The 23,283-nt window shown below is 48.7% G+C and overlaps 2 protein-coding genes across 2 annotated transcripts; one reads left to right on the forward strand and one right to left on the reverse strand.

Annotated features, from left to right (window-relative positions):
- The first annotated feature begins 1,852 nt into the window (after positions 1–1,852).
- LOC136504889 (uncharacterized) lies at positions 1,853–3,383 on the forward strand. Its single transcript, XM_066499925.1, has 3 exons — positions 1,853–2,997; positions 3,069–3,185; positions 3,260–3,383. The coding sequence occupies exons 1-3, from the start codon at positions 1,853–1,855 to the stop codon at positions 3,381–3,383; spliced, it is 1,386 nt and encodes a 461-aa protein (XP_066356022.1).
- A 16,338-nt stretch (positions 3,384–19,721) lies between these two features.
- On the reverse strand, positions 19,722–22,461 carry LOC136504982 (patatin-like protein 1). The gene is made up of 4 exons (XM_066500035.1): positions 21,998–22,461; positions 20,735–21,929; positions 20,492–20,653; positions 19,722–20,444 (listed from the first exon to the last, which is right to left on the reverse strand). Exons 2-4 carry the CDS (start codon positions 21,383–21,385, stop codon positions 19,866–19,868), a joined length of 1,392 nt encoding a protein of 463 aa, XP_066356132.1. The 5' UTR covers positions 21,386–21,929; positions 21,998–22,461; the 3' UTR covers positions 19,722–19,865.
- Positions 22,462–23,283: the final 822 nt, after the last annotated feature.

Here is a 23,283-nt window from a genome sequence, read left to right on the forward strand (position 1 = left end):
ACGAGAGTAAACTTGCATTCCAAACATGTTCTTGAAGACAACATCTACCAAAGGTGACGCTGAGGACAGGCATCACATCTTCTTTGAGAAAATTGCAATTATAGGACGCGAAACAATGCGTTTCGCTATTATAGGACTCCAAACGTCGACTTTGCTAAAATGACCCATGAAATGTTGGCACTTTGTTATACATGACATTTGGTCTTTTTAATCACTTTTCTCAACTAAAATACATGTATTTTGCCATGATGTGACCGTATTGCCCTTCTGACTTTTGTATCCTTGATCGATCGTATCTTTTCATCTCCCGACGTTTCATCTCTCCCTCGCGACGCCCGACGCGCCGTTCCTCCTGCCCGACGCCGTTCTTCCTCCTTCCCTCCCCACGCCGTTGTTCCCTTCCCATCCTCGGCTCCCATGGATGGAGAGCCACCGCCCAAAGATGATGGATGCCCGATCGCCATGGATGGCCAAGCAGCCGAAGCCCTGGCGACCTCTGCCCTAGCCGCTCTGGGTCATGGCCTGGCCGCGGCGCCTGGTGGCCTGGGCGCGCAACCTGGTGGCCTAGACACGCAGGCCGCGGCAGCCGATGTCCATGTACAGCCGACAGTGGAGGCCCCTACCGATGCTAGTGCTCTAGCCCTAGCCAGAACATTGCTGCCCACTGCTCCTCTTCCGACAATAGAGTACAACCTTCCTGTTCTTGAAGTGCAAAGGTATTGGCTGCACTAGATTTCTGTTTTTTTACCACGATAGTAGTAGACAGTAGTAAAACTTGATTTCACTTGTTTAGGTCCCAAGTAGATCATGTGGAAAATATGGAAAGAGTTGATTGGGATAACATAAAAATAGTGGAGACACATGATGACGAAGGTCGTATTGCACTTATGAGTGAGTCGTAGATTTATGAGCTTTTAGGCTTGACAGAGGAGGACATAGCAAATATACCTGCACAGGGCTTTGATTGCCGAATGGATGAACAGGGGCATGATAATGAGCTTGGGCAAAATAATGATGGTGCTGCCATTCCTACTAGTGATGAGGTACCTGGTGAGATGGTCATTTCATATGATAAGAACAACCCATCAATGGATTTAGGAACAGTGTACCCAATAATGGAGGAGTTCAAGTTGGCAGTGCGGCAATTTGCCATCAATAAGGAGTTTGATTTAGGAACAGAGAAGTCATGTAAGACGAGATTTAGGGCTTTTTGCAAGTCCGGTGATGAAGATTGCCCTTGCCCTTGGAGGATAAATGGCACCAAACATAAAGGCCAAAGCACTGTCGAGGTGAATAATTTTTTTTCTTTCATTAATTCTACTTTTTATGTAAATTAATATGAATCTCATTGATTTTTTTTGTTTTGCAGGTAACCATCTTAGTTGATAACCATACATGTGTGTCTAGCATGAGGAAGATAACTACAACTACAAATCTGAAGTGGGTAGCTAGCAAGGCTGTGAGTATCCTTAGAGGTGATCCAAATATTGGTGCTAAGGAATTGCAAAAGAAGTTGCAGACAGATCACAAGTGTCAAATTGCGTATGACACTGTATGGCGGGGTAAAGAAAGAGCTCTTGATGAGGTTTATGGCAAATGGAAAGAGAGTTTTGAGCTCTTGTTTAGGTGGAAGGCCGAGGTAATGAAGCGGTGCCCCGGGAGTGTCATTGAGATTGAGGTACTTCAGGTGGATGGTGAAGTATATTTCCACCGTTTTTTCTGTGCTCTTAAACCATGCATTGATGGTTTCTTGGAAGGTTGTAGGTCTCATTTGAGCATAGATGCTACAGTACTTAAGAGAAGGTGGAATGGTCACTTGGCGGCAGCTATAGCAGTTGATGGTCATAATTGGATGTATCCACTCGCTTATGGCTTCATAGCTTTAGAAACAACAGACAACTGGGCTTGGTTCATGGAACAATTAAAGAAGGCTATAGGTGATCCTTCACTCCTTGCTGTTTGTTCTGATGCTTGCAAGGGCTTGGAGAATGCAGTGAAGAATGTATTCCCAAATGCAGAACAAAGGGAATGCTTTTATCATGTTGTCAAAAATTTCCAGAGGAGATATAGAGGGTTTGGCCAGATATATCATGCGGCAAGGGCTTATAGAGAAGACATATTCTATGACAATATAGCAAAAATGGTAAGTGAATCATTAGAAGCAGCGAAATGGTTACAGACCAATCATAAGCTATTATGGTATAGGTGTGGTTTTAATCCAGAAATTAAGTGTGACTACATAACTAGTAATGTTGTTGAGTCATTTAATAACTGGATTAGAGACCATAAAGACTTACCTATTGCTGACTTTGCTGATAAGATTAGAGAAATGATCATGGTACTGTGGAACAAGAGAAGAAATATTGCATACAGGCTACCTGAAGGCAGGATACTTCCAGCTATTATGCATCAGCTAAAGGCAAATACTAGAGGCTTGGGACATTTGAAAATTGTACCATGTTCTAATTGGAGTGCAGAGGTGTGGGACCATAGCAGCAGAGTTGAGAGGCATATTGTCAAGTTACACCAAAGGACTTGTACATGTCTTCAATGGCAGCACACTAGTAAGCCATGTCAACATGTATTGGCCTATGTAACCCGCCAACGGAGAGTTGACCTTGAACAGTTTGTGCATGACTACTACTCGGTCAATAGATTCAGGGCTGCTTATGGAAGAGAGATTGAGCCGATGACAGACAAAACACAATGGCCACAAGTTGACCTACCATTTTTAGTTGGTGCACCTCTTGCTAAATTACCTATTGGAAGACGAAGGAAACTAAGAAGGAAGGGATGGATGGAAGGTGGCCACAAGAAGAAAGGTGGTGAATTTACCAACGAGGGTGAAGGTGAGAAGGGATGTGACAACGATACTGCTCTAACAAATAGAAAGGGAAAGAAGATGATCAGAGGACCTATGAGTTACAAAAAATGCGGAGAAAAAGGTCACAGGCAAGCTAGTGCCAAGTGCTCACTAAATGGGACAGCAAAAAAGAGGTAAGAACTAATTTTCTTTATCAAGAAATTTAAATAAAAATATCAATATTAATTTATTTGATTACTTGTAGGAAGTGTAGGCAACCTAGGAAGAATGTTACAAAAGCTACGCTAGGAGAACCTAGCACCCCACGGAGGCCGACCAGAGAAGAAATCCTACGGGATAGTCTAGGAAGGGTCACCAGAAGGTAAGGAATATTAACACATTTACTGTACATTAATTTTTCCATACATATAATTGTCATATCGTATTTATGTGCAGCAAGCTTGCGATGTTATTAGGAGAGGGCACATCTTCACAAACCGACACCACTAGTCCCGTGAGGATGCCTACCGTGATAGCACCAAAAAAGATGTCTCCAAAGAGAAAGCTACACATTGGATGAATTATTTTAGTTGTGATGAGATGTAAACTCATGCTTTATTTCATATGACTTGGATCTCATTTGGAACTAAATTATGGTGTTCTGAGATGAACTTGTTTATGCTAGAATCATGGTTTTATGAGATGAGCTCGTTTCTGCTAAATTCATGGTGTTATCTATTACTTGTAATTGTGTATGGATCAACTTTGATAATTTATATTACATATTAAACTGTACATGGTGGCCAACCATGGCTAGGCGGCGGCCAGCCAGCCCAGGCCACGCCCAGCCATGCCCAGGTGCGGTCGGCCAGCTAGCCTAGACCGTGGCCAGCCAGGCAGGCCAGGCGAGCAGTCAGCAGCCCCATCCCACGTCAATTGAAGCCCTGAGGGCAATACGGTCACATCATGGCAAAATGCATGTATTTTAGTTGAGAAAAGTGATTAAAAAGACTAAATGTCATGTATAACAAAGTGCCAATGTTTCAAGGGTCGTTTTAGCGAAGTCGATGATTATAGTCCTATAATAGCGAAGCGTATTGTTTCACATCCTATAATTGCAATTTTCTCGGGCGGCAGATGGACTTGGAGTGGGCACAGATAGGGTCAGCTCGAGTCCAGATCCAAAACGTAGTTAATTTTAATTAATTATCCAGGTGCTTTAAGATTCATGTAATTTTTTTAATGTTGTGAATGCATTAACTCCAAGTAATTGGTTTCATGTTGTGAATGCATTAACTCCAAGGAATTGGTTTCTTATCTATTCAATTGCTCATCTAACATCAGTGCCTTTGTTTCTATCACATTACAAATCAGTCAGCACGATGACTTAATTAATATAAGAATTCAAAAACTTTAATATAATTTGCATCTTTGAACAAGATTATTTTTGTTTTTCAATTCGTCCTAAGAAGCATAGAAGCCCTCAATCGGAGAAGTTTGTAAGGCCAGTCACAGTCGGAGATTTATGAGAGTTTAATTTGTATTTAATAGGCAGTCACATATGTATTTTTATGACATGGCAGTGTTTTAATGAAGAGAGAGAAGAAGTGAGTTTGATGGGGATGAAAACCTCTTTGCCATTAATATTGAAGCGAATTTCTTCAGCTGCAACATCAATCTGAGCTCTAGCAGTGCTCAAGAAAGGTCGCTCAAGAATAAGAGGCGATTCTTTCGTGGTTTCCATGTCGAGCACCATGAAATCGACCGGGACGAAGTAGCCCCGGATTTTCACTGGAATATCTTCGGCGATCCCTGCGGGGTAACGTGAGGTGCATCGGCATAGGCGCGAGGTGCGTGAAGTTCAACTTGCCGAAGACAGCCTTGGGCATAATGCTTACGCTAGCCTCAAGGTCGCACATGGCGTGGTCGAACAGTTGGGTCCCAATAGAGCACGTGATTGTGGGCACCCAGGGTTCTTCTTCTTCTTGGGTAGACGGTTGAGTATAGCTGCGCTACACCTTCATCAGCTTGACGACCACCGTGGATGGTAGTGGTCATTTGTTGTTGATGATGTCCTTGATGTACTTGGTATAGGAAGGTACATGCAAGACGTCCATTAATTGAACGTTTACATGTATCTTCTCGATCATCTCAACAAAACGAGTGAATTGCTCATCCACGGCTTGCTTGCAATTCCTTGTGGGAAACAGTAGGTAGCTAGTGTCAATGAAGTCTTGGGGTGTCGTTTCCTGTTCTTGGACTTTTTCTTTTTGTGTTTTTATTGAAGGTTCGGCCTCCTGATGCTCTTTTGCCTTCCCTACAGAGTGGTTAGGGTTTGGTGGATCACGAGTGGACTTACCACCCCTCGTGGTCACCGCATTTACTTTTTCAAAGGAATTTTCAGGTAGACCCAAAATTTTCCCATTATTATCTACATGAATTCCGGCAGCTTTTTGAGCTAGTTGTGTTTCTATCATTTTATTGAAGCTCATTTGATTCTTAACAGTAAAAGTTAAACCTTATATTTGAGTATTTATATTTTCAAGGGTTTTGTCAATAGTCGTAAGCTTTTTAGTCAAATTTTCATTTATTTTGGCCTGGCCTAGTACCAAGTCCTTCAAGGATGGTTGATTCGAATTGTAATTTGAACTGAAATTCGATGGGAGCCGTGGCTCCATCGATGGTGAGGGAAAGGAAAGCGCCTTTGGCAGCAGCATCGATGTTCCCCCTTGACATGGGTGTTAACCCATCGTAGAAATTCTTGAGCACGAGCCAGTTTTCTATCCCATAGTGTGGGCATGCCTGGATGTACTCCTACAGCCTTTCCCACGTCTTGGGAATAGTTCCATCGCGTTCTGCCAGAAGTTGGAAATTCTCACCCTCAGGGCATTGGTTTTGCCCATGGGGAAGAACTTGGCGAGGAACGTCGTGGAGCATTTCACTCACGTATTGACAGCTTTCTTATCCTTTGTAGAATCATTGTTTTGCCTTCCTCACAAGGGAGAAGGGAAACAAGCTGAGCCTGATGTTCTCAGGTGCGACGTCTTTAATGATGATGGTGTTGCACAGCTCGAGGAAGTATTGTAGATGTGCGTTCGCGTCCTTACTTGGAAAACCACAAAATGGGTTTGCCTGCACCATCATGATGATGCCGGTCTTTAGCTCGAAGTTTCCCGCGCCCGTATTGACAGCGGGCCCAATGGGCATGTTGGCAACAGTGGGGATGGAGTAGTCGCAGAGAGACCTGGCCATTGCTAGAGTAACAGATGGTGCAGGGTGACTGGTTCGTCTATCGGTGGAGTAGAGGAAGAAAAAATGGTACGAGACTAACTCTTCCTTAGGAGTGACTCCGGGTTGTCAATGAAGTTTTCTGGCAGGTCAAAACCACTAATACACTATATTGTTTTCATCCACAATAGGAGAAAACAACCGGAGTTAGCCTGCATAAACAATGGCTACCGTACATGCATATTATCATGAACATGTCCTACTAGATTCTTTTAATCAATGCCTTCCCTGACAATGGCATCAGAAATGTTTGTTGGTATTTCTTAACGACATCACTACAATTAGCAATGACGCTAGGAAAAGCCTTGATAGATCTTAAAAATTTTAGATATTATCCGCAAGCGCACGGATCTATCATTGTAGCATTTTACCCGAAAGTATTCAGGGTATTGTTATTTAAATTTCCCAAAGGAAGGCATATTGATTAAGACTAGTATGGATATGAACAAGATAACATGCTTTGTAAAGTGAACCAATGTTTATAACAGGGGTAAACATGATAGTTTAAAGATAGTGGACACACTGATGAGGACATCACTACTTCATCGCATACAAGCCAAGTAGAGGAGGAGGTCCAGCATGGGCGTCCAATTCATCTTTTTTATGGTGGAAGCCCAGTCAACTTAAGTTCGAGTCCAGTTCGGGCTCCAAGACTAGTCTGCCTTAAACTGGTCACCCAGGACGCATTCGGACTCCGTTTTCGACGATCCATATATGGTTGGAAAGCTAATTTGATAAGGAAGCCAATCCAAGTGGTTTCACGTCAAAAGACCTTTGGAATCAACGGAAATCGTTGAAACAAGTCAGCATCTAGAATCTGCCAGGGTGCTGCGACACCGTCTTTTGGTCTGTTGGACCGTGTATCGTGTTTGGGCCCATTAGGAGGCGCGTCCAAGGGGGTGACGCCCAAGACTCTATAAATAGCAGCCGTCGCTCTGCTTAGGGTTTGGGTTTTGTTTAGTTCTTGGTTTCCTCGTGAAACAGACATCGTTTTGCTGCAACTGTCGCCGCCAAGGCCGCTTGCTGTGAACCAAGGCCCCAGTTCTTGATCTTGTTCACCTGTGGCGATTAGTCCTTTCGAATAAAGATTTGAACTCCTTGATTTCATAAGCCTCATATTTATTTGTAATTTCAGACTGCGTTCATCCCATTCTTGCTTGTGTTCTCGATTCGCTTGCAGGAAAGCCTTCTCGGCGAGGTCAATCGCATTCGCGTGGTTGATAACTAACGGAGCAGTGGTGTAACGGTTACGGGGGTCCGAATCAATCTTGGTTCGAAGCCTAGATCGTGAACATCGAGTCTCCACCAATCGACGCTATCATACCTTTCGGAAGATCGGGCCTAGTCTACATCAAGTGGTATCAGAGACCTTGTTGCCCGTTAGGTATACCTTTGTTTTTCCCTTTAGATTGTTACTGTTTTTGCATTACCTATAGTCCACAAAAAGCAAAAAAAATATACATCGTCACATATTCCCTATCCTATAGCCTCATTGTGCCGTGCAATTTCGTTGCTGTTTCGCGTTGTTGAGTTTGTGCCCTAGGTCAAGTTCTTGTTGCTGGTTTTAGATCGTTTTTTAGTCTAGTTTGTGTTTTCTCCTTTGTTTTTCATCATAATCCGTGAATATCTCCAAGTCTTGTTGAGTTTCCTTTGTATTCATCAAACCCTAGTCAACGTCATCTTATTTGTTACACTTGTCTTCACTGTTTCCATCAAATCCTTGCTGCCGTGACCACTTTTGCGCACATTGTTCCCGTTTTGTCCTCTAATTCGGAGTTCGTTCATAAAATTGGTCTAGTTTTCGCATACGAACTCGGATTTCAACGTTCCATATATCAAAATCGATCAGAAAAAAATTCGGATCCATCCATCCCTACTTAGTTGGGGTCGGAGATTTTTATTTTTGGTCAAAAACTGGTCACAAGATCCTCTTTTCGTGGTCACAAGGTCTTTGTCGATTTCGAGCACGTCTTCTGAAAATTCCACAGGCCACGTCTTTCACTTGTTTAAGCTCATATTTTCTGTTGTTACTTCTTTTGTGCTCCTAAGTGAAGAAAAAATATAAAAAAAATAAAAAGAAAAAGTCAAAGAATCTCAAAAAAACAACGACAGCCCAAAAATAGAGAAAAAAGAGAGGGGCAAAAGTGAAACAATATCTAGAGGAGCACATAGAGAGCGCCATTTGAGCTGTGTTTGCGTGTGCTGATTTCTACCTTGTTCCTAATCATATTCTTGCTGTTCACATCACTTGATACATCTGGTACTTGGAACGTGAGTATGCTAGCAACTAAGACAAGTACTTGGGATACTTATTCAGCTTTGCTATTTAGTTGCGAATTTTATTATTCCTTGCTACTATATTGTGCCTGTCCAAGCTCCACTTTCTTCTAACCAAGTACAGGTTCGCCTTGCAACTGTTACACTCAAGCTACAATGGTATCACAGTCACCGACCGATTGCACCGCCTGTTGCTTTGGTAAGAACACTTGTAAGATCGTGGTAAGACGCTTGAGAGTTGAGTGCCTTATTTTTCCTTGTCCACAACCTAAGTAGTTGGTAGGGATAATACTATTTGTGTTGTCTTTTTCTTTCTACTAACCATGTCAGGAAAAGCCGGAGGCAGCGGCCAAGGAAACGAGGACGCACCTATAGATTTCAATGACTGCGTTTCTAAGAATGAGCTTCTTGCCATTCTTGATGACAAGTTCAATGAGATCCTTCAACAAATCACCAATTTGGCCAAGAGGATTGAAGATGTTGAACAACGACATCCTGAACCACGTCCTGAAGATGATGATGATGATCTCTCTGAGGAGGACGATGGCGACGCGGAGGCTGAAGCCGAAGCTCAACGACGTGCTGAGGATGCACGTAACCGTAATCGGTTGAACTTTAACCGACACGGTATGGGAGGTAACAACCAAGGTAATAATGATCCTTTCTCTAAAACCAAGTTTAAGATACCTCCTTTTTCTAGTTCTGCTGATCCTGATGCATATTTAGATTGGGAGATGGCTGTAGATCAAAAATTTAGCTCCCATCAAGTACCTGAAGAATATAGAGTTAGACTTGCTACTAGTGAGTTTACTAGTTTTACTCTTTTCTGGTGGAATAATATTTGCAATAATGCTAATGCTAATGCTCAAATACCTCAAACCTGGACTGTACTTAAACGACAAATGAAATCAAGATTTGTTCCTCCATACTATCAGCGTGATCTGCGATTAAAACTGCAACGTTTAAATCAAGGTAGTAAAACTGCTGAGGAATATTATCAGGAGCTTTTAATTGGTCTAGCACGTAGTAACATACAAGAGGATGATATGGATAAGTGTTCTAGATTTTTTTGGAGGTTTACATCGTGAAATACAGGATGTTCTTGACTATAAAGAATGGACTAGATTTTCCCAATTATATCATTATGCTATTAAAGCTGAAAGGGAAGTACAGGGACGACAACCTAGGCGATCCATGACTCCATCCGCGACTCCATCCATTCCTTCACGTCCAACCGAGGTGAGTAAATTTTCTAATGTGCAGACACCAGCGTCTGTAAAGAAGAATTCTCCTATCACACCTTCTTCTAGTGGATCGGCTACACCTTCCTCTAGCAGCTCTTCTAAAGTTGTGTGCCACTGCTGCAAGGGCATGGGACATATTGCTAAAGAATGTCCCAGCAAACGCACATATATTGCTACTAATGATGGTGGGTATGCTAGTGCTAGTGATGAAGAGAATGAATTTGCACTTGCAACTGATCTTTGTGCAGATAAATTTGTGGATAGTGCTGAAGATCCTGATGAGGTAATTGATAGTGTGGCATGCACCGCAGACTACAAATCAATCCTTGTTCAGCGTGTTTTGAATACACAAGTTGAGCTAGTAGACAAGCTACAATGCCATAATTTGTTTCAAATGTTCCTCATTGTCAATAATTTCCGTGTCCGTGCTATAATTGATGGAGGGAGCAGCAATAACTTGGTAAGTTCTGAGCTTGTCAAGGCTCTTGGTTTATCTATACGTGCTCTTCCACATTCATACCATGTTCAGTGGTTCAATAATAGTGGTAAGGCAAAGGTAACACAATCTGCTCGTGTGCAATTTTCTATCGGGTCATACCATGATTATGCTGATTTTGATGTCGTGCCTATGCAAGCTTGTTCACTTTTGTTAGGCCGCCCTTGGCAATATGATAATAATGTTGTACATCATGGTAGGCAAAATAGATATACTTTTATGTTTAAAGGAAAGATCATTGCTTTACTTCCTTTATCAACTGCTGAAATTATGCAATATGAAAAGGAACTTGCTGAAAAGAAAAAGAAAGGCCATGATAAAGACTTTCGCAAACCAACAAATGAACCATCAAGTAACATGAAAGAAGTTTTATTTGCTCTTAAATCTGTTCTTGTTGATCATGATGAACCATGTTATGCTCTAACTTGTACATCGCCTATATGTCCACTTGGTCCTACTCCTAGTGCTATGCCTCTTGCTGGTACTAACCTTTTTGCAGAAGAAGGAGGATGAATTCCCAACAGGGAAGCCACCATGGCAGCCGCCTTTGCGAAGCATGGGGCGCCAAGATGAACGTCTTCTTCCGGAACCATCGTTGCTGTCATCCAATGGAGGAGACGATCTACTTCAGTCGAGGATGACTTCAATTCAAGAAAGGGAGGATGATGAGGACATCACTACTTCATCGCATACAAGCCAAGTAGAGGAGGAGGTCCAGCATGGGCGTCCAATTCATCTTTTTCATGGTGGAAGCCCAGTCCAACTCAAGTTCGAGTCCGGTTCAGGCTCCAGGATCAGTCTGCCTTAACCTGGTCACCCAGGACGCATCCGGACTCTGTTTTCGACGATCCATATATGGTTGGAAAGCTAATTTGATAAGGAAGCCAATCCAAGTGGTTTCACATCAAAAGACCTTCGGAATCAACGGGAATCGTTCAAACAAGTCAGCATCTAGAATCTGCCAGGGTGCTGCGACACCGTCTTTTGGTCCGTTGGACCGTGTATCGTGTTTGGGCCCATTAGGGGGCGCGTCTAGGGGGTGACGCCCAAGACTCTATAAATAGCAGCCATCGCTCTCCTTAGGGTTTGGGTTTTGTTTAGTTCTTGGTTTCCTCGTGAAACAGACATCGTTTTGCTGCAACTGTCGCCGCCAAGGCCGCTTGCTGTGAACCAAGGCCCTAGTTCTTAATCTTGTTCACCTGTGGCGATTAGTCCTTTTGAATAAAGACTTGAACTCCTTGATTTCATAAGCCTCATATTTATTTGCAATTTCAGACTGCGTTCATCCCGTTCTTGCTTATGTTCTCGATTCGCTTGCAGGAAAGCCTTCTCGGCGAGGTCAATCGCATTCGCGTGGTTGATAACCAACGGAGCAGTGGTGTAACGGTTGCGGGGGTCCGAATCAATCTTGGTTCGAAGCCTAGATCGTGAACGTCGAGTCTCCACCAATCGACGCTATCATACCTTTCGGAAGATCGGCCCTAGTCTACATCACACACACTTGGGCCAACCTCATGGATAAAATAGAAAGAAAGAATAAAAGAATATTCCTAAGTAGAGTAGGCTTGTTCCAATATAGTGATGCAAAGAATAGTGAAAGATCATACAAGTTACATAATCAGAGTTAGACCTAAGTGCAAGACGGGTCGGAAGGCCACCGAGTACTGGTCTGCCAGCAACCTCATGTGACAATTTAGACTCCTACACCTTACACGAACATGGGGGATTACAAGAGACAGAAAGGGCTGTCACCACCTGCCGCCTACCCCTCAACTATGGAGTAAGAAATGTATTCACCAGTCTCTACATACCCGAGCACCACGCTCATGTATAAAGAAACTACCCACATCCCCTAGGACTCTGACCCTATGGATCAACTAGCATAGGACATGAGCACACCCGAAGGCACGATGAACCGCCACCTCAACTTAGCTCTATTTCTAATCATATAAGTTATATGAATGATTTAGCATAAAGTCCTATATGCTAAGTTCATAACATAGAAATTATATGCTAGTTTTCTAGTTCATATGCTAAGATCATAACATAAGAACTATACTCTAGTTTATAAGTATGACTATAATGATAAGTAAGGAACAAGACTTTGGAGAAATGATTCATCTTATTCATACCAAGATCTCTCTCCAAGGAGTCAAGCCCTCCAAGGTAGCTTTGTCTTGCTCTAAACAACTACTAAAATGTAAAAGTACAAGAGAGGAATTGAGGTGTCGCTCCAAATGGTGTGTTTTAGAGGGGAGCTCTCCCCATCTATTTATACTACTCTAAGGATGGTTTGGAGAGCATATTCAGAGGAGATCCCGCATGCAACCACCCCTACATGTCATCAATGCACCGCTTGTCGAAGGTGGGGCCAAGAGGCGGCAAGGGGGTGCAGCTACACCCCTGGTGCGCCCGCACCTGGCAGTCCCTCTGCCCACCGCCTTTGCATGGCAGCCCTCTTGATGGATTTGGGCCAACCTAGGTGGGTTTCGCACCCAAATTGTTCAGGTAGGTTGGGCCTTCTTCTTTATTCTTTTGTGTAGTTCTGCAATACGCTTCTCTGGATGCGCCGTTTGGTTTATTTTCCACCGTATTTGTGTATAAGTCCCGCACAATAGTAATCTCCAAATACATGTAAAACTTGGTTAATAGTAAAGGCATATGTGCATAAGTTTGCTAATTTCTCCTCCTTAGGCGCACGTGTGTTCACCCCCCTGGTTAATAACGAAGGTGAACACGCGTGCGCCCAAGGCATCCGTCGTAATCGGCCCTGTGGCTATAAATTCATAGGAGCGGTGATGTGAGGGTGGCATCCGCTCTTGGTCGCTTGCTCTGCTCCTTCACTCTTCTCATTTGCGTGCTCGTAGCTTCTTCCCTAGTTGGAGTTATGGATTGCGACAAGCGCCCAAGGGAGGAGTCGCGGGAGGCTGGTGGCCGCCGCCGCGCCTTTGTCCTTTCCTGTGCTATCAGGGGTAAGTAATTTTAATGTTTTGAGATGAAGATTGACCTGCGCTGATCGTTCGTGCTTGTAGGCCATCTCGCACGCAGCGTCAGCGGTCGGGGGTCTGCCGAGGCTGCTCGTTCCAAGACCCCGCCGACCGTGGGGTCCAGCTCTTCTTCTTCTCCTCCTTCTTTGTCTTCTTTTGACCGATGGTAGTCCTGAGATCTTATCCGGGCGGTGGATGAGTCTCGTCGCCTCTACTCTGACGCCACCCACAAGGTGGGTAGGCTGTAGCTCTGCCTCAACACCATCGAGGTAGCCCTCTCCGCTTTGGAAAGGGAGACCACCGCCGCATGGGCTACCAATGCCTAGGCTCAAGTAGTGGGTAAGAGTTTTTTCTACCATGAATTTTTGCTTGGTGTCTACAGTTTCTGATCTCTGTGTTCCTTCGTTGTCAGCGTTGGAGGAGGAGCTGGCAGCCTCCCACCACGAGGTGGAGGAGGCCCATCTCCAGGAGGCCCTCCTGCTGGAAGATCGCTAGTGGGTGGTGATCTTGGGGATCTAGTAGGGGGCCGGTGTCATCCTTGCTGCCACGTAGCTGCGCTTCAGCCACGACCTCCGCCGATTGGAGCCCGGTTTCCCAGACCATGCCCGGTAGGAGGAGCGGGAGGAGCTAGTTGGCGACTTTGCCGCCGCTGTGGAGGGTGTCGTGGTGATTGTGAACATGGAGGGCATTCTCTGCAGCACTGACCAAGGCCCTTAGGTTATACATAGGGCTGATTTTAATAAAGAAATTTTATTTCAGACGTTGATTCTCATCTTTACTGTTAATTTGCCGCAACTGTTGATCGTTCGGCGGCTGGAATGCCGCCGATGCGCGACCTCGCCTGGGGATCGACCCACGAGGCTTAGTCTAGTGTGACTCATTGGCGTGAACGAGATGTTGAGTAACAGCTTTAGCGGCGTTGCGTTTTTCCTTGACCTTTTTCACTTGGTTCTAGGCAGCATTTTTCTACCCTTTATTCTTACGTGTGGGTGCTTGTCCTCGCCTGGGAGCTAGTCCGCGGGGCTTGGTCTGGTGCAATCCATGGGTGCATTTGAGGGGCTCCTCGACCTATTCCGCTAGTGTTGATATGTAGCGCTCCGTTCCCCTTCGTTCCCGTGTGTGGGTGCCTAACCTTGCCTTGGAGCTGGTTCTCGAGGCTTGGCTTGGCGCGACCCATTGGCGCGATCGAGAGACTAGAAGGTGTCTCACCATTCCATCCTAACGTGGAAGAGATGAGTGGACAGGAATTGTCCTTCGCCGGGTAGTACGCACTGATATGTAGCGTGATGTGGTGTAGCCCTCGCAAGTGAGCCGTCGTCGACTGCTAGCGCGAGTCGGGATGGGTCACATGGGAAGTTAACGTGTCAACAGAAGGCTATGCGCTGTCCGTGCTTTTCGGCGCATTCTGATAGTTCCGTCGAAAGCATTAGATGTTAGGGATGAATGTACACATGAGCATGTGTATGACTGACTGAACGGTTTAGGGATGGTGCTGACACTACTGCTAGGTGCCCGTGCGGCTGACGCAGACCTCGCCATCAATGTTTGCCGTGCAGTGAGCCCCCGAGCGTGTGACCTAGAAAGTCAAAGGCGTGCCTTGACGCAAGCGTTTCAGCATTGGTCGAGCGTGTTACCTTTGACCCGGATCGTCGTGGGTCTTGTCCCTTGGCGTGTTCGAGGTCGCTTGGCATAGCCCCTGCATGCTTCCCTACTGTGTGGAGAAGTCGCAGTCAGCCCGGGCTGCGTTGTCTGCTCTGGCGCTCTCCGTGGGTTGTCGTGCTCCCACAGCTTGCTCCTTCGTGCTCAATTTGGGCATGGCCTCGACCTTTGCCACTTGGATGGATCGAGGCTTAGGTATCCGACATGCAGCCATTGTAATGTCACAATTTTCTCGTTCGCAGAGATGTGCATGGCGGAGGTCACCTCCCACGGTGATGATCCCATGGGGACACGGTATCTTAAGCTTGAGGCAGGTGTAGTTGGGAACGGCCATGAACTTGGCGTAACATGGTTAGCCCAGGATGGCGTGGTAAGCGCCTGGGAAGTCCGCTATCTTGAAGGTGGGCGTCTCCATGCTGAAGTTTGCTCGACCTTCAAACATCACTGGTAGGTCGTCCTACCCGAGGAGAATGGCCTGGAGCCTGAGTATGACTCCGTGGAACAGAGTGTCGGACGGTTGTATCGTGGCTCATAACAGGCCCATAGCATCATAGGTCTCAGCGTAGAGGAGATTGAGGCTGCTTTTCTACCGAGCTTTGCGCCTGATGTACCGCCACAGCCTCCAGCAAATCTCGTAGTTCTTTGTGAACGTGCCTTCCCTCGTCGTTCGAGGGTTCCGGAGCTGTCCGCATGATCATGGCCACTGCGGCAACATTCTGGCTGGCTCGGGGGAAGACTGGCGTCTCTCCCTCACCATGTTGGATTTGATTCTACACATGGAGAGACCATGCCCCTACGCTCTCTGCTCCGAGGTGTTGTGGGCTAGGGCATCCGCCGTCACGACATTCGTTCTCCTGGTCGGCTTCGTGAGCTCTGGCACATTCCAGGCACTCAAAACTAGAATCAGAGTCCGTGTCACTAGGGGTTGATGGCAGGAGATCATAGATAGACTCTAGGTCTTGTTCCACCATCCCTACAAACCAGGAGAGGTTGGGCACCGACGAGTGGCAAGTGCGTCTGGCCAGCTCTTCTTCGAAGAGCATGGTAGCGTCCCTCATTCTTGAGGGCAGTGCGATACAAGGGTCCCAGAATTCTACCTCTGGCGACATGAGTCTGCCCCCTGAAAGTTGAGTGAATGTGTTGGCCAGCACATAGAACACGCAGGCTTTGTTTTGGCTCAGGACCGGACCCGAGGTAAGCGTTGATTCTGCATGCTAGCACATCAGAGTCGATAATCGTGGGGCCTCCACAGGTTGGCCCATAGTTTTGCAATGGGGTCCGCGACAGTATCACATTCCCCCTCGCAGAGGCACAGTTGATCTAGGTGGTCAGCTACAAAGTCTAGGTCCCTAAAATGAAGAGCTTGGCCTGGGAGAAGATAGGGGGTGGGCGTTGGCCCACTTGCGTTGATGAACTTGAGGTTCCAGAAGCGGATGCGGCCGCTGGAGGCCACACTGACGGTGAGTCCAATGTATGTGCAGGGAGCCATCGCTTCCTTCTCAACGAGGAGAGTGCACGACTATCCCCCTACCTGGTGCGCCAACTGTCAGTGTTTTGTAAGCCGACTAGTATATTTGTACATGTGTCATGCTGCTCTAGGAATTCAATGGTAGCACTCAAAGACACAAGGAATTATACTGGTTCAGGCCTGAACCCTACATCCAGTCTTAGAGATTGTTCGAGTTCATGTTTCTTAGTTCAAGTGCTCTGAAGTCTTACAATAGGCGTGTGTAAGCTAAGGAAATGAGGTAGGAGGAGTAAGGTGAACGAAAGCCCGACTGAAGCCTCGAGAGTTCCTCCCCCTGGAAGGGAGGCCTGGCTGCCCTTATATAGAGTTTGGGGGCTAGGTTACATGTAGAGAGATGGGTTCTCCCGACAAGAGTGGCCGAGAGCCCGAGGGAGGGATAAGCGGGAAAACTTGGCTGGCAATCCATCGTATCTTGTCTAGGCGTCATCGTATGCCTTGGCATGGTCTTCATCATAGTCATCGTGACCTCGTTCCCACGTCGTGGCATGGTGTGATGCTACAGTGTCGGTCATGGCGGCACTGTTGGCACAGTGGTGGTTCACCAACTGTCTTGCTCAACATGGCCTTGCTATGGCCTTCGTCATCATCCCCTGTTATCCCAATGGCGTCGTGGCGACAGTGAGGGAGTAGGTGGATGCTCTTGGGTCATTGGTTGCCTTTCCTAGTCGTGGTGCCATAGGCCTCGACCCTGGGTGGCTAGGTCGAGGTCCCCTGGCGGTCTAGTTCGTCTTGTGAAGTCAAGGCTAGAGTTGTGCGCCCCATCCCGTAGCAGGTGGGGCCATATGTTCATCTTGTCAGATTGACTTTGGTCGGTGCTATGCCGTACCAGTAATCAACGCCCCGTGCTGTTGTCTTGTTCGCGCAGGGGTGTGTAGGGATGTCATCTGCCCTGAGATATCGTGTCCTAAGAGATGGCCGTCCCATCAGTCCTAGCGGAGTGAGTGGATTGTTCCTGTCCCTATCAGGGCTAGAGTACTTGATGGAGCTCGACCCCTCCTTGTCTCTCCTCGGGGTCGAGACGAGGGAGAGGTCGAGCGTGGCTGCATATCGTGCAGTGTAAGGAGAAGGGAGAGGTCCTGGTGGACCGCTCGTCTTGGCATTCGGCCCAGGGCCTGTATGGCTTAGGTGGGCCGTAGATATTGTACCATGGCTAGTGAGGCTGCTCGAGTGGTCGTTTAATCGGTGCCTTAAGATATCCGGGGTATCTTGATCCCCAACATGACCAGTGTAGGATGACATAGTATTAGCTTGGATAGAATCTAGTCACACAAAACTTTGGTTCGAAAATTACAAGTACTCAGCTCCCTCCATCATATAATAATAGTCGTTGTAGGAGATGGCACAGATACTAATACTCAGGGAAAATAGCCTTAATACCACTAGGAATGCTAATACTAGCATCCTAACATCAACTCCTCCTCCACGCCGATTGCTCCAGGATGCGAGGGCATGCGGGCCATGCTTGCCCCCTCCCCAACCATGCACCATGCATGAATGTCGTATGACCGCTCCTCTTTGCCAGTGTGTGAGACTCTCCTAGATCCCGAGGCCACGCCCATCCACGCCGATGGAGGAGAAGAGGAGGGAGGTCGCCATCGAATCTCGACAGAGGAGAAGATGAGTGACGCTGGCAGGGAAAGAGGGCAGTGATGCACATTGGAGGTGGGAAGGGGCCAGGGAGCTGGACGAATAGACTATGAGATATGATTTGAATGCTAGAATGATATTCTTTATGGAACCAAGAAAGTACTTATTAAAGTTACAGTAGACATCCTATTATGAAAAATGATAAGATAGGTATGCAGATATGTCATAAAAATGCTAGAAAGACAAACACCCCATAAACCTACTTTCAAAGTCTAATGTCTACGTAGAACCTTATAAAAAGAATTGGGCCCTAATCATGCCTCCTTTTATTAAGAGGAAAATTCATGGCCCGGTCCTTCAACTTAGCGCGAGGTGTCATCCAGGTCCCTATACTCTTAAAGTATTATTTCTGGGTTCATAAATTTGATTTCGGGTGTCATCCAAGTCTAGACGGGTCGTAACTTACTCTGTAAGCTGATGTGGCACTGACATATGGGGCCCACTTGTCAGGTCCTCCTCTCCTCCCGTTTCATCTCTGGCACCTGGAGGCCGCAGCTGCAAGTGCGTCGCACCCATACGGCAATGCCGCGTCTTCTCCGGCGCAGCACCCACACGCAGGCCAGGTCCGGAGCGGAGGACCCATGCACGGGGAGGACGTCGAGCGCGCGGGGAGGACGGCTCTACCGCTGGGGTCACGGGGAGGACGTCGAGCGCGCGGGTTGGATGGTGCTTCCGCCGGGGTCGCGGAGAGGACGGCGCTACCACCGGGGTCGAGGCCCTAGCCGTGCTGGTGCACGCGGGCCTCCCGCGCATGGGCCCCTATGCGGCGGCCTCTCGCTGCTCGAGCACGCTCAGCTCCTCTCGCTGCTGCGGCGGCCTCTCCGTCTCCATCCTCGGCATCGGTCGCGCTTGTAGCCGCAATGAGCCTCGGACGTCTACGCCGACAAGGCGCCAGAGTAGAGCGCGGACGGTGAGATCTCGCCAACGAGGTGGCGCGTGAGGGAGGCGGTGTCGGCGATGACCGCCGTCGAGGCGTGGCACGCCAGCGCGGCGCAAATGAGCGGCACGGCGGAGAGCGCGCTGCCCTGGCCATGCTGCGTCATGCTGCACAAGTCTGAGAGCGCGCTGCCCTGGCCATGCTGCGTCATGCGCAAATGAGCGGCACGGCGGAGAGCGCGCTGCCCTGACCACGATGGCGCGGAGCTCGAAGACGGAATTCTAGCGCTGCGTCATGCTGCACAAGTCTGAGATCGCCACCGTCCATCGACGAGGGTGCCCACGGCCACCGTCGCTGCCCACCTCGATATCGGCGTTGCGCTCCTCACCAGGGCCTCCGCGGCCAGCGCGCCCCACTGCAAGATATAGCGAGCCACGCTAGCGGCGGGGGAAGAGGAGCCTGAGCTCGCGCGGCATCCATGGCGTGTCGTGGGCGTGCGTGTGCATATGCGCCTGGCGAGGGGGGGGGGGGGGGGGGGGGGGGGGGGGGGGGGGGGGGGTTGAGCCGGCACCGCGCGTGCGCGTCGCGCTGGGGCAGCGCCGTGGACTGGGGAGGCGCGTCGTGAAGAAAATGAAGGGAGAGGAGGACCTGACAAGTGGGCTCCATATGTCGAATGCATAGTCAGCGTGCCACGTCAGCTTGCAGAGTGGGTTAGGACCTATTTGTACCTGGATGACACTGTAAGCCAAGTTCATGGACTTGGAGATAGCACTTTAAGAGTAGGGGGACCTAGATAAAAGCTCGCGCCAAGTTGGAGGACCGGGCATGAATTTTCGTCTATTATTAACATATAGAATCTTTGTTGCATTTTGAAATACGATTACTAGGCCGGCAAATTAACAAGCTACTACTATCTTCAACCAAAGATTAAAATCTTGAATTTGTTCAACATGTGCATACCAAATTTATTCTGACATGATCCTGGATTTAATTAATCTCGTGTGCTAAGTCGCGCCCCTCTAATTTCTTGCGATGGATTTTGTGAGCCACCGGCGTTCCTCATCGCCCGACACTGCCACCGGCTAGCCCAGTCTTCGGCCTCTTGTCCCTCGCCGTCTTCTCCTCTGAGAGCGGCCTCGCCAGGACGTCGAGCGCCTGAGCATTGGTCCCCACTCCCGTTACCTCCTCGTACATCCCGGTCTCCACGTTGACCCTCGACACCGGCTGCTCCAGCACGCGCTCGCCGACGGCGACGAGGTTCCGCATGTTCTCCGGCGTCGCCACATCAACGGCAGCTGCTCTGCCGCCGAGCGCGCTGTTGTCCTGGATGCGAAGGTAGTTCCTCTCGCTGCGAAGCAGTTGGAACTTGACGGCGACATGGATGTCGACGAGGTCGGAGCTGGCGGCCATGAAGATGTCGATGATGGGCGTCTTGTCCTTGCTGCGCAGCCACCCGAGGTTGCCCCACCTGGAGCACGCCTCCGCGGTGTACAGCCCCGCGTCGGACGTCAGGCCGGTGCCGATGGATAGCACCAGAAACCGGCCGCAGTCTTCCTCCGGCGTCTTGAGCAGGAAATGCGCCGCCTTTTCTTTGGCGATGATCTCCTCCTCCGTGATCATCGTCATGGCAACCATCGTCTGCAAGCCGCAAGCGTATGATGGATTGTGATGGCCTGGAACGCAACCATCAAATAAATGTCGACACCGCCGTCGATGAGGTTGTACTCCCGCTTGCCTCCGTCGTCGTCTTGGGTCTGGAAGTAGTGCTCCGGGAGGTAGGTCAGAGCCGCCGACGTGCCGATGCAGACGTCGAAGAGCAGCGCGTTCTTCAGAGGCGTGGACTTGGCCTGCGTTGCACAAATAACGCACTACTATTGACGCCATGGCTTGAACTTGAGTTGAGACTGCTACAAATACTGCGTACGTACGTCGTAGGTGGAGAAGATGACCGGCTGAAGCAGCTTGACGTCGAAGGTGGGGATGACGACGTTGGTGAGCATGTTGCCGACCCTCATCTCGCCCAGCACTTCTCGGACCACGCCGCGGAGGTACGCGCCGTCGTACTTGGGGCCCCACCACGAGGCAGCGAGGCTGCGCCACTTCTGAGGGAAGATGCGCGGGCCGTGCTCGATGTAGAACGGGTTGATGTCCCTGGCGGCGAAGAGCGGGCGCCGCCTGTGCTCTCCCGGCCCCGGCGCGGCCAGCATCGCCGTGATGAGCCCGCCGGTGCTCGTCCCAACGATGTAGTCGAAGTAGTCGGCCAGCCTCGCCTCCGGCCCGTCGACCTTCTGCAGCTGGGTCTCGAGGAAGGCGAGCACGGTGCCCGGGATGAGGCCCCGGATGCCGCCGCCGTCGATGGTCAGCACCGTCACCCGGTCACCGACGGTACGGCACGCCCCCGCAGCTCCGCTGCTGCATGGGTGGTAAACGCGACGGCGGGATGAGTAGCTCCTCGTCCTCGCCTCCAATAATTCATTCCGTTTCATCAGCTGCCAATGCCACGAAGAGCAAGCAAGCGCAGTTGGAAGCTCAGATCTCGCACGGTAGAGTTGACGGCAACACTTTAGACGCCAAAACATGGCAGGAGGTCGATCGATCGAACAGAGCTCTCGCTATGGGATACAGTAGTTTTGCCGACCGCCAGAGGCACTCGACGAAGGGAAAAAAAAAACATTCTCCAACTGCTTTGCTGAATGTAACACTCGACATACACACGATGTGTCGGTAAACAGCTATTTGTCGAGTGTTTTTTATCATGCACTCAGCAAATGATTTGTCAATTTAACACCCAGCAAAAAAAAAAAAAGTAATACACTCGACAAACCTATTTTTCAAAAAAAAAAAAATATCCAGACAGCGAGGAAACCAACCCCTGTGGATGCAAACCAAGAATCATTCAACAGTTTGAAAGCACACCAGGCCACACCAGGCCCGTAGTGCGCCGTGGACCGGGCCGCCGCCCCCGACGCCGGTGAAAGCCGGAGAGCACCACCTCCGACCCGCTTCGGCTCAAACGCACGGAGCTGGTGCTGCTCGCCGCCGGGCTCCGTCGAGGTTGCCGTGCTCGCCCGCGAGATCGCTGCACGAAGGCACAGAGCACGGCACCACCACTTCATCAAATACCTGAAAGGCACAAACACGTTCAAAACACTCACACCAGAGGCTCGGAGAGTCGAAAAGCATTCCCTCACCTGGCCCCAACGTCGACGATGGCTATCAACCGGGCCCCGACATCGACGATGGCTACCGTCGCCTCCTTGGCCGTCGACCCGCACCATCTCCTTGGCCCGCCGCCTCATCCTCAGCAGGTGAACGGGCGAGATCCAGCGCCACCATCTTCTCGGCCGGCACTGCCTCGCTGGCCTGCCGCCTCTTCGTCAGCTGATGCGTGGGCGAGATCCGGCGCTGCTGTGTGCTGGGGCCGCCCCAGGCTCGCTGGTGCGGGGCGAACTCGCGGCTGCGCCGCTGCGGGGAGACGTCGCGTCGGCGCTGGTGCGGTGCCGCGTCGCGCCGCCGTGGCACAGCCGGTGGAGGTGGCTGCTCCCGTCGCGGCGGCGATGCAGGCACGCGAGGCGGAGTCGGCGAGGGAATGGAGGTTGGATGGGGATTTTTTTTCTTTTTTTTTTTTTGGCCTGGCGTCGATGGGGGAAAGGATAAGTCCGAGGGGAGCAAGCAAGCAGGAGGGGCGGGCCAGTTTATTAAGTGGATTTTGGCGAGTGTCATCTAGTCACTCGGCAAAGTGAATTTTTTATTTTTTTTATTTTTTAAAAAAGATTTTTATTTTTTGTCGAGTGTTCTAATCTAGACACTCAGTAAAGTTTTTTTATTTTTGTTTTTTTTCTAAAAAATATATATTTTATTTTTTGGTCAAGTGTTCTAGATCTGATGGCAATTGAGACGGGGAATGATTGAATGATACTAGGATCCAGTAGTTATGAAGCTAGAGGCCGGGGTAGAACCGGACCTGATATTACTTTTCACTTGAGTATAGACTCTATTTTGTTTATTTCACGGTTCCTTTGGTAGCAGGTAGATAGAGAACGACCAATGGTGCAATATGAGTCAATAATAATATAAATCTAAGAACCAATTTGCAATATGAGTCAATTTACCTAGACAAGCCCGCGGTGGTTTCCCGAAGGAACCACCGTCCACGTCGGTGACATTGTTTTCGACAGTGCGATTGCGGCCTCAACGGTCATGATGTCGTTAATCAGCTTTGGTTTTTAGTTTACCTCTTCGTTTCCTACCTCTTCGTTTCCAGCTTCTGACCACGGTTTTGTAAGAATCCGTTACCTTCTGATGTCCTCGGGCTCCATTGTGAAGCGCATCGGTTTCTCCCCTGATTGGCTTTCTTCACCTCGGCTTTCGGCTGCCTTCGAGCTGCAGGGTCAGTCCTCGTCCTACTCGGTCCGACCGCTTTCGTCGCTCTTTTGCTCCTGCTTCTTCCTCCACGCCGCACTCCTCTGTTGCCGCC

Source organism: Miscanthus floridulus, chromosome 14 (genome assembly GCF_019320115.1).
Source record: "Miscanthus floridulus cultivar M001 chromosome 14, ASM1932011v1, whole genome shotgun sequence".
Lineage (NCBI taxonomy): Eukaryota > Viridiplantae > Streptophyta > Magnoliopsida > Poales > Poaceae > Miscanthus > Miscanthus floridulus.

Excerpts from the sequence above, each read along its gene's own strand:
- LOC136504982 (XM_066500035.1), bottom strand. The coding sequence starts at position 21,385 with ATGTTTTGGCGTCTAAAGTGTTGCCGTCAACTCTACCGTGCGAGATCT. Across the intron at positions 20,654-20,734 it reads TCATCTTCTCCACCTACGAC|GCCAAGTCCACGCCTCTGAA; the intron begins GTACGTACGCAG and ends TGTGCAACGCAG. Across the intron at positions 20,445-20,491 it reads GTGTCGACATTTATTTGATG|ACGATGGTTGCCATGACGAT; the intron begins GTTGCGTTCCAG and ends TGCGGCTTGCAG.
- LOC136504889 (XM_066499925.1), top strand. The coding sequence starts at position 1,853 with ATGTATCCACTCGCTTATGGCTTCATAGCTTTAGAAACAACAGACAAC. Across the intron at positions 2,998-3,068 it reads AATGGGACAGCAAAAAAGAG|GAAGTGTAGGCAACCTAGGA; the intron begins GTAAGAACTAAT and ends GATTACTTGTAG. Across the intron at positions 3,186-3,259 it reads CTAGGAAGGGTCACCAGAAG|CAAGCTTGCGATGTTATTAG; the intron begins GTAAGGAATATT and ends ATTTATGTGCAG.